Source organism: Camelus dromedarius, chromosome 23 (genome assembly GCF_036321535.1).
Source record: "Camelus dromedarius isolate mCamDro1 chromosome 23, mCamDro1.pat, whole genome shotgun sequence".
Lineage (NCBI taxonomy): Eukaryota > Metazoa > Chordata > Mammalia > Artiodactyla > Camelidae > Camelus > Camelus dromedarius.
The window spans coordinates 29,368,458-29,378,672 of record NC_087458.1 but is presented as its reverse complement, the minus strand read 5'-3'; the positions used below and the strand labels follow the sequence as shown (position 1 = coordinate 29,378,672).

The 10,215-nt window shown below is 55.3% G+C and overlaps 1 protein-coding gene across 1 annotated transcript in view; it reads right to left on the bottom strand.

Annotated features, from left to right (window-relative positions):
- Positions 1–335: 335 nt before the first annotated feature.
- Positions 336–10,215, bottom strand: part of LOC135319016 (putative serine protease 47) — a 46,671-nt gene continuing 36,791 nt past the window's right edge. Inside the window, exons 4-6 of the mRNA XM_064478090.1 lie at positions 5,048–7,744; positions 4,341–4,486; positions 336–442 (exon numbers count right to left, since the gene is read on the bottom strand). Coding sequence (XP_064334160.1) covers positions 7,432–7,744 — 313 coding nt within the window. The 3' untranslated portion in view covers positions 336–442; positions 4,341–4,486; positions 5,048–7,431. The remainder of the gene's footprint in view (positions 443–4,340; positions 4,487–5,047; positions 7,745–10,215) is intronic.

Sequence of the window (10,215 nt, the reverse complement as noted above, 5' to 3'; positions counted from 1 at the left end):
TTGGACTGGAAAGCCAAGAAGGAACCTCTGAAAGCTGATGGGGCTGGGGGAGGGGAGGGGTGGAAAATTCCAGCAAGGAGACTGGGGTCTGAGACACAGGGAAGGAGCAGAGGGGCTTGGCAGGTCACCACAGGGCCTGCCGTGGGGCCTGGAGCAGAAACAGCAGCAGGGGCCAAGGCTGTGGGGGTACAAAGCCTGTGCCAGGCCCCGGCGAGCCAGCAGCTTGCAGAGGCTGGTGTGGAAACTGGGTCTGAGGAGGCGCAGACATGGCATCACGGAGCGGTGTGAGCCTCTGGATCTCATCCATCCAGTCAATGAAGTAGGAGACATTGGTGAAGACGCTGGGGTAGATGGGATGTCGGCAGTCCAAGCCCCAGCTGGCCAGCCCCACCAGAACCCAGGCATCGGTGAGGTTGCAGACAAGGGGTCCCCCAGAATCACCCTAGGAAAGAGAGGGGAGTCAGTGTGGGCGGCTGGGCCAGCGCTGAGAAGACCAGGGAGCAAGGCCGGGCTCATGAGTGTCTAGCATCCAGACTCACTCAGGTGGACCTCTTTGAAAGTCCAAACACCAGTTTCCCCCTGCAGCTACAGTCATGCAGGCAGGCGCTGGCATCACACTTCAGGAAGCTCTGACTGACCCCCAGGATGGCTGTGGATTGAAATCTACAACACATGGACACTTGTGCCCAGGGAGGCCCCGGTGGTCCAGGAGAAGGCACTGTCCAGGCCAAGAAGGGACAGCTGCCCCAACAGGGCCCAGGAGGACTGGTCTGTGAGTGGAGCCTGGTCAGGCCAAGCTGCTTCAGACCTCAGTTCTTGCAAAACCCTGAGCTGCAGCAGCACATCCCCACCTGGGTCCTCCCCCTTTTTCATTCATTTAGGCCTTTGGTTTTCTCTCAACCCCTTGGATGAGCATCCTCAGAAAATGTTCATACCCAGGCCTGGCAGGGGAAGCCTGCATTGCTCAGGGAGCGGGAGGGGGTCCCCAGAAAGCTGCTGGGAATCACTGGAGTCCTGAAATACTGTCAGGGCAGGACCATCTGATTGAAAATCCTCTCACTTCGTCAGCCAAAGGGAGGGTCTCATCCTTGGGCGTGGGGGGAGTGGAGCGGGGCCACAGCCATGCCTGCCGCTCTTCCGCTCACCTGTCCACATGCACGTCAAGCATCCAGGGCAGCCTCCGCCCTCGGGCACAGGGGTGAAATGACACTGCTCCTCCCCCATGGTGTTTTGTCGATAAGCCAGCTAGCCTGCCGTGGTCAGATGTGATGTGTGGAAACAAGCCATGAAAAGAACAGGACAGGAAGGGTGGAGGCACAAAGGCTTCCTGAGCTGAGACTCTAAACAGGAAACAACCTAACCTTCTGATGCAGGAGCAGAGGGAGCGGTAAGTGCAGGCGAGGAGAAGAGGGATGGGCCAGATGCAAGGCGCGGGGAGCGGGCTGTGGGGCTGGGAGGGCGAATGAGCTCTAGTCTGACTGCTCGCTTAGATGTTCTCGGTGAAATAAGCAGCAAGACCTCTAGCTGAGAGGGAGGGTGGGGGAAGCGGTGGCTTGAAGGAGAGAGAGGGGTACGTGGTGTGGCCAGCCAAAAATAACCCTCAGAGATGCCCATCCTCATCCCTGGAACCTGTGGTTATGTCACCTTATGTGGCAAAAGGGACTCTGCAGATGTGGTGGAGTTGGGGATCTTGAAGTAGGAAGCTCATCTTGGATTACCTGGGTGGGCCTAAGGTAGTCACAAGGGTCCTCATGGGTAAGGAGGGAGGTGGGAGGCCAGAGTCACATGAGGAGGTGCGATGATAGAAGTAGAGTTTGGAGCGATGTGCTTTGAGGATGGAGGAAGGGGCCATGAGCCAAGGAATGCAGGCAGCCCCTAAAAAGCCAGAAGAAGAAAGGGCACATTCTCCCCTAGAGCCTCCAGAAGGAACGTGCCTGGCCAGCACCTATGTTTTAGACCTTTGACCATCAGAAACCTAAGAATAAATTTCTGTAATTTTAGCCACCCAGTTTGAGGTGGTTTGTCTCAGCAGCCCCAAGAGGGTCATACATGGGGCTCCTTGGACATAGGGAATGTGCCATCATCCTCTCAGCTCCTCCCCTCTGTGGTCCCTGCCTGGAGATCCCTCGGCCCTCCCCACAGTGTTCCCACTCCTAGTTCCTCAAGGCCAGGGGAAGGCCTGGTCCTTGTCCACTCCAGGCCTCAAGGGATTCACGCAGATGAACCATGTGGTTGCCAATATCATGATGGATTCTGGACCAATCTAGAGGAGATGAGAAGGGCTCCATTGGCCCCTGGCCCCTGGGGATCTCTCAGAAGGCAGAGGGAACCCCAACACTAATATTTCCCATGCGAAGTGAGCTGTGGTTTGCACTGCTGTAGAGACACAGCCAACTGTGTGTGTGTGTTTGTGTGTGCATGGACACACTTGCACGTGTGTGTTGAGTGGGGCCAGGAAGTGAAATCCACCTTGAGTGAGAGGAAGTTCTAAGAAAGGCCCAGAAAAGGTACAATTAAGATAGAGGGGGGCAGACCAGGCCAGGAGAATGAAAGCCAGCACTTGTCAAGCACCTACTGAGTGCCAGGCACAGTACTCAAATTGTTATAGGAACCTTATTAAGTGGAGGCTGTTAGCGACCCCATTTCATGGGTGATGAAACTGAGGTGAGGCCACAATTCCAGTAAACAACAGATTAATGCCTGGAACCAGGTCTGTCCTGCCCCACAGTCTGAGTGCTGAGTGCCCCTGTGGCCCTTCTCTCCTCAGACCTGTTTCTGGGGGCCCTGTGCAGGGGGAGGGACACTTTGGGGGAAAGAAGAGAGCCCCGGGTTGGAGGGTGGGGGCCAGAGCAGGCGACGTGGCAGATGAATCTAGAAGGAATCTCTCAGATGGGCTTGGGTGATTGAAAGGCTGAGGGAGGCAGGAGGGGGTCATCTGCTGGGACTCCTAGGTGTCCAGCTCAGTGGTGTCCTCAAGCTAGGGGCCAGGGGGACTAGAGGTCAAGGGCCCTGCGTATGTCCAGAGGCAAGCAAAGGGCTCCAGCCCTGCACTCCATGGGCATGACATCTGCAGGGGAAGGCAGGTGGAGGACAAGGCTGGAAGTGGGGTCCAGGGTGACAGCCAGATGGGGACTTGGGAGGATGAGGGCTGAGCCCTTTGTTTCACCTCTGGGTGCAGCTGACTCTGTGAGAAGGACGGGCCAGGCCAGACAGTCAGAAAGTCCACACCATTGGTTAGGGCCTGAGACTCGGGAAACCTGGGCCCACCTCCTACCAAGGGGGCAGGTGGCCAAGCTTCCCCCCTCGGGCTCAGCAGCTCACTGGGCCATCATGGAACCTGCCATCAGCGAGGCCCTCCCACAGGCCAGGCACACCTCGTCCCTCCCATGCGGGTCTCCTGGGGCACCACAGCGTATCACCCCAAACTGAGTGACTCTGCAAACAACAGAAATGTGTCCTCTCACGGTTCTGGAAGCCAGAAGTCTGACACCGAGCGTCTCTGTGTCTCTCTCTCTTCCTATAAGGACACAAGTCATTGGGTTCAGGGCCCACTGCAAATTCAGAGTGGTGTCATCTCGAGATTCTTATCTAGTCACATCTGCAAAGCCTCTATTTCCAATTAAGGTCATATTCTGAGATTAAGAGTGGATGCAAATTTAGGGGACACTATCCAGCCACTGCACCAGCCTTTCCACAACCCCGTGAAGGAGGCCTCAGAGTCCCACACTGCGAATGAGGACACAGGCTCCGGGGGTGAAAAGACCGCCGGAGGTCACAGGGCAGGGACACGTGGCAGGGCAGCGTCTCTAACTCCAGAGCCCAACACTCTCCCCTCCACCCCACGGTGCCATCTGTGCGAAAGATGTGATGTCGGCGTGGGAGGCTGGGCCCTGCGGGGAGGCAGTGGGCTTGCAGTCAGGTTGTACTGCCTTATTTTAGGGCACCACTTTCCCTCTCCGGGCCTGTCTGCCCGCTTACAACACGGGGCACAATAAAGAGCAGAAAGATATCTTCACACTCCAACAGCGGACTCATGTCTGGAATATAGAAAAATACACCAAGAGCCCCTCAAGGAAAAGACAGACAACCCAAGAGGAAGATGAGAGGGGAGAGAACTGGAAGGGCAGCTTTACAGAAGAAGAGATCCAATGACAATAAGCATATGAAAATATATTTAATGAAAATGAAGATTAAAACCACGATAAGATCAAAATGAGAAAAGATGGAAAGTGCCAAGTGTCGGTGAGGACACAGAGCCTGACCCGCTGCTGGAACGGGGGGGTGTGGTGGGCACTTTGGAGGCGTCTGGTAGCATCTGCCAGAGCTGAACCCACACATACCTTTCAATCCAACAGTTCTCCTCATGGGCTTGTATGAAATGGAATATGAAACATTTGGAAGCGAAATGAAATGGACAGCTTGGAAACTGCTAGAATACCCATCAGAAGCAGAACTGACCACAGAATTCAGTGCCTCCAGCAGAGTCCTGGAAGGCGACAAGAATGAACAAACTAACTACAGGCAGCAGCAGCAGGGACGCAGCTCACACACAGAATGTGAAGCCACGAAAGACTGACAACTGGAAATAAATTCTACTTACAGAAAACCCATAATCTAATCTGAGGGGTTGCAAGTGAAGGTGGCAGTTTCCCCTGAGTGCTGGTGGTGGGAAAGGGACACGAGTGGGGCCCCGGGGTGTTGGTCACATGTTGCATCACTGTGAAGATTCATCCACTACACACCTATGGCAACACTATGAATATACTTTTTTGTAAGTATGTTACACCTCAATCAAAACTGGAAAATATGCCTCAAAAACAGACGCTGTCTGAGGTCCTGCCAGTAACGCTCTCAGGGACAATGGGCTTAGGAAGGGGCAGCCGGGGGGACGCTGCCAAGGGCTGGAGCCCGGGAAGACACGGAGAGGGAGGAAGCAGGACGTCCCGGGGGGTCTCCACAAGGAGAGCAGAGGCAACACCACTCCCCCCCTCAGGGAAACTGAGGCCCTGAGAACACACAAGGGAGGAACAGAAATGGCCTCACTCACGCGGCAGATGGCTTTTTCTGTCGAGAAGTCCCCAGCACACAGCATCTCCTCGTGCACAGAGTAGTTCCTGCCTTGGCCAACTCTTTGTTCATATAACATATTGCAGAACTTGTTCTCAACGAGGCCCCCCTTTCCCTCCTGGAGACGGAAGGGCTCGAGCAGAGGCCCTGCGAGGACGAGGAGGAGTTGAGTGAAGTGCGCTGCAGCTCAGCTCCGGGCCGCTCCGCGCTCCCCGCTCCTCCGCCCTGCCCGCCGCTGCGCCCCGAGCCCGGGGTTGTCTCGGCACAGCTGGGCCTGCAGCACTGTTCCAGTCCTACCTCTGCCTAAGAAGCCCCCTCCTGTTTGCTGAACTCCTCCAAACTCATCCTATTCCCTCCACCTCTCTCATGGTAACAGACCACACCTCTTCTATTCCGCAAATCCCACCAACACATACCCTTCACGGGTGTTCAGCAACCATCCAGCAGCCTGCCTGCCCTTTCACAAACCATCCCATCCGTTCTCCGTTTGTCTATCACTAACCTTTCCTTCCACCCACCAATCCTCCCTCCATCTACCTAGCTCTCCTTTTGTCCCGTTCACCCACTCACCCTTCCATCCATTTGCCCATCCACCCATCTCTTGACCCATCTCTCCATTCCCCCCTCCACCTACTGATGTGTCCACTCACTCCATCCGTCTGCCCACCATCCTCTTACCTACGCACCCCCCATCTTCCCTTCCCCTCACTCATCCTCCTCCCTCCCCCTCCCCAATCCATCCTCCCATCTACTCACTCACTTATTCATTTGTCCTTGTGTTTAGTGTCTTTTAGACACTAGTGATACAGGGGAACATACTCAGTTGGGGGATACAGGGAAGTGAAGTGAATAGAATGATTTTAGATCTAGTAAGTGATGTAAAGGCAACAGGGAGCTGTGGTGGTAGGGGTTGTCTATTTTTGCTCATGTGATCCAGTAAAACTCCTCAGAGGAGGAGCCGAGTTGTTCATGTAAAGGAACGAGTCCCGCCAAGATGAGCAAGTCGTGCCCAGGAGAGCAGGGAGAGCAATCGGGGCCGGGAGCCCAGCCACGGTGACGCCCCGATGGAGTGGCTGCGGCACATTCACAGCAGGAAGGAGGCCTGCGGCTGGGCAGTCACGAGTGCACGGGACGCAGCAGGAGATAAGCACAGAGGGATGGAGGCCGTTATGCAGAGCCGAGGTAGGGCGTCTGGACCTTTTTCGAAGCATAAGTGAGAAGGCACTGAGGGTAGTGAGCAGGGGACTGACACGACCCCTGCTCTGAAGCAAACATTCAGCTGGTGGGGACTAAAGCAGAGCGCACAGGGTGGAGCTGGAGACCGGTCTGGAGGTGCAGGCAAGAATGACGGTCTCTAGGACCTGGGGGCAGCAGCAGAGCACCTGCTAGGGCCAGGCCCTGGGCACAGGTTGGGACATTAAACCAGCAAGACAGGGTCCCTGCCCTCAAGGGGAAGCAGTCTCTGTGTGTGTATTTGTGGGTGTGAGCGTGGTGTGTTGTGTTGGTGTATTTCTGTTTGTGTGTGTGTGCGCGCGCGTGTGTATGGTGTGGGAATACTGGGGATCTGGTTATCCTATGACAGGGAGAGTTACTGACACACTAGCAGGTGCATCCTACCCAGTGAAGACAGGGTCCATCCAAAATGCCTGCAGCACCTCTGCCGAGAAACACCGTACCAAATAATTACAAATATATGTGCTTTTTCCACTTAATTTTGCACTGTAAGCATTTCCCAAACCATGAACATTCCTTTCTTTAATAAAGACTCTTGCTTATAAGTCTTTGCCTACACTTCTCCTTTTTCAATCCTAAAAAAACACCTTTTTCCTGCATTATTCAGTTCACTGAATAAGCCTACAAAGTAGATAGTTGACCTGTGTTGGAAGAACAGCACAGCGAGCTTCAGAGAGGTCAAACACTCTCAGGTCATAATTATTCTAACTTTATCCTGCAGGCTCAGAGGTCAGAGGTCAGAGTTCATAAATGTGTTTCCTCTCCAGTTTTCCCAAGTGCCTCCTATGGCAATGGGAAATAGGAGTGTTTGTCAGTGGCTTGGAATGGTCCAGGCCCCAACCATGACTTCTGAGTTGAATCAAGTCATCTGACATCCATGGTTGATTAAAATCTTGGAGTCAAGCCTTAGAAAGACTCCAAGAACACAATCCTTGAGTCCAAAAGTCAGATTCCCAGACTTGCGGAGATCTGGACTCAGGGAGCACTGAAGCTTTAGGATCACACACTTTCAGAACTAGAACTAGACTAGTCCGGTCCTCTGGAAATGAGGCACGGCAAGCCAAGGTCCAGCGGCCACTTTGCCTGGGGACCCCTCTGTCCTCCTCCCCTCCCTGCCCCTCCTCCCCGCCCTCATCTGCCCCCTGGTCTCTCCCATGCCCCCTTACGTTCCTCACTGAGCATGCCCCAGCCCGTTATCCAGCAGGACGAGTTACTGGGCAGCTGCATGCAAGGAGCTGGGAGGCAGGCGGGGATGATGTAGGAGGTGAAGTTCACAGGAAAGAGCAGCTGCAACATGGCTATGTCATTCCCAAAAGGGTGAAACTTATCAAAGTCTGGGTACACGATAATCTGGCTCACGGGTATCTTCTGGGTGTGCCTGGTGTGCTGGTACAGCTGGGTGTTTCCTAACAAGACCCGGTAGTTCTCCAGGAATTGAGATTTTCTGGAGGAGGAAGGGCGCATGGTCACCATCGTGTCTGAATGTGAGCCAGCTCTCTTTCCCTGCATCCTCATCTAACTGCCCACCCCTCTACCCACCAGTATGCCACGTGGCTTTTGTCTCCCCATTTCTAATGGTCAGGAGCCCTTCTTTCTTGAGGCTAATTGATACTCTACTTACAACGTCAGCATATGGCTTCTCCATCACACCCATGAATTGGAGGAGCATTGAATCCTAGTGCTGGATGGTGGGGTGGGGGGCCATCAAATGAAGGCCTTGTGATTGTACACAGGAGGAGTTCTGGTTCAGTCCCAGCTCTAACTTCTCCCTTCCCAAGGCTCCCTACAGCCCACCTTCTGGCCCCACACTTTTCTCAACCCTCTTTTCTTTAAACATCTTCCTGCCCAAGGGCTGCTTGTCCACTTAGTTATAAGCGCTCACAAAAGATTGTTAAATGAGCAAATGAGCACAGGGAATGGAAACTTGCCTTGTTCCCTGAGTATGGGTGTTAAAACTTCCCTGACCTTGCATGCATGGCTCATCCACCCGGACACCCTCCCCCTGCCCCTCTCCTGCAAGCCCCTCCCTCTCCACACCCAATGGAGCACAGAGCTTCTCCTGACCTGCCCCCCCACCATGTGATCTGCTTTTCTCACCCATGTTGGGCTTTCTCTTCTGACAAGACGGAGACACAGTGAGGTGGGGTCTTACCACCCCAATGCCACAGAGGGGCGTGCATACAGCGTGGCACAGAGTAGGTGCTGACAGGACTCTGGGTTCTCAAAGCTCCAGCTCCTGGCCCTGGGCTGTGATGCCCCTGCTCCCTGCAGACCCCTCCTCATGCGTTCAGAAGCTAGGCACTGGGCCAGGCCCAGGAAGGGCAGTGAGTTAGGCTCCTCCACAGTCATGTCATTCTCCTAGGGAGCCCCATCTCCCACCTAAGCAGCCTGGCAGCAGGGGTCCACCCACTCACACCAGTGACCACAGCTCCTCCTGGGAACTCAGTTTTGCACAAGCAAGCAGAATGGCCCAGAACAGTTCCAGTTTCTGCCTACAGTCTGACACCCAGGAATGTGGGGACACTGAGAAGAAGCTGTGGTCTGAGGTTGGTCTACACCACATGGCAGCCAGGACCAACACTTCCACTCTCCTGGGGCACATCTGTGTTAGGGGACAGGCACAAGGGCTGAGGACAGAGCATGAGGAGGATCAGACAGGTGAGCGAGGAAGACAGTCCAGGTGGAGGGTACGCAGGTCAAAGTCAAGGATGATGTGGGTTTGAAGGCCACAGACCACCCCAGAGAAAAGCCCAGAGGACTGTTTTGGGATGCCCATCACCCCTTTTCTCCCCTTCCCCTGCACCCCTCTCCCCAGCACCCAAGGAAGGAGGACTCACTTGAGAAAGCAGTGGGCAGCAGAAACCAGCCAGCGGGAGTTGATGAGGGTGGCTCCACAGACATGCGACCCCTGGTACAGCAGGCTGGCTTGCCATGGCCACTGGCCCACCACCGTGTTCTGGCTGCCGTAGACCTTCCCTATCACCTTGGGTTTCCCACACACAGTGGAGACGCCCCTGCCTCCTATGACAGAGACACTGCTAGTGCCCCAGGTGCCACTACCAGGGAAGCCCCGTCCACTTCAGAGATGGAAAAACCAAGGCCAAGTGTCCAGAGGCCTACCAAAATGACAGGGTGCCAAGAATTGGACAGCAGAGCACAACTGAGCAAGCCCCGTGGGGATGAGAGCTCAGTGGTCTGGTGGGCGGGAGGGGGACCAAGGGCACCCACAGCAGGTGACAGCAGCATCTCCAGGGTGATGGACATCCCTGAGTGAGCCTGCCAAGGGCTGGGCCATCACAGCCATTACCTCCCTCACTTAGCACTCCTCAGTGCCTGCTCTGCAGAGCCAAGAACTGCAGGCCTCAGAAGCTGCCAATATTACTTGCCCAAGATCATGGTTGCTAAGGGCTTGTGCCCCCTCCACGTCATCCTAGTATCTCAGGGAAATAGGTTCACAGTCAGAGCTCTGTAGTGCTGTGTGACCTGAGGAAAGTCACTCCCCCTCTCTGACTCAGGATCCTCCATTTCTAAAGAGGGAGTGGGCTAATGAAGACAGCCCTGGCTCTAGGACCCACACTTGGGAGGGCAGGGGCGTGCCCTGGCCCCCTGAGAGTGGGCCTCCCGGCCTAGGGCCTGTGCTCCCAGGGCCTCAGGGAGGGAAATGAGACTCCTGGGCCCCAGACTAAGGGCCACTTATTCAGCAGTTCCGGTGCTTCCCTCCAGCCAGCCTGCCAGCCTCGGGGCCAGACCCTGCTACCTGCCTAGTCCACAGCCCCACAAAGGTCCTGGGGTGGTTCCCACCCAGAGGCCCCACAGTGGGGGCCTGTGACCCACCTGTGTTGAGGTGGTCTCTGGGCTGCCTGGCTGGAGGGAAGGGCGAGAGAAGAAGAGGCCCCCAGGCCCTGGTCACAGCTG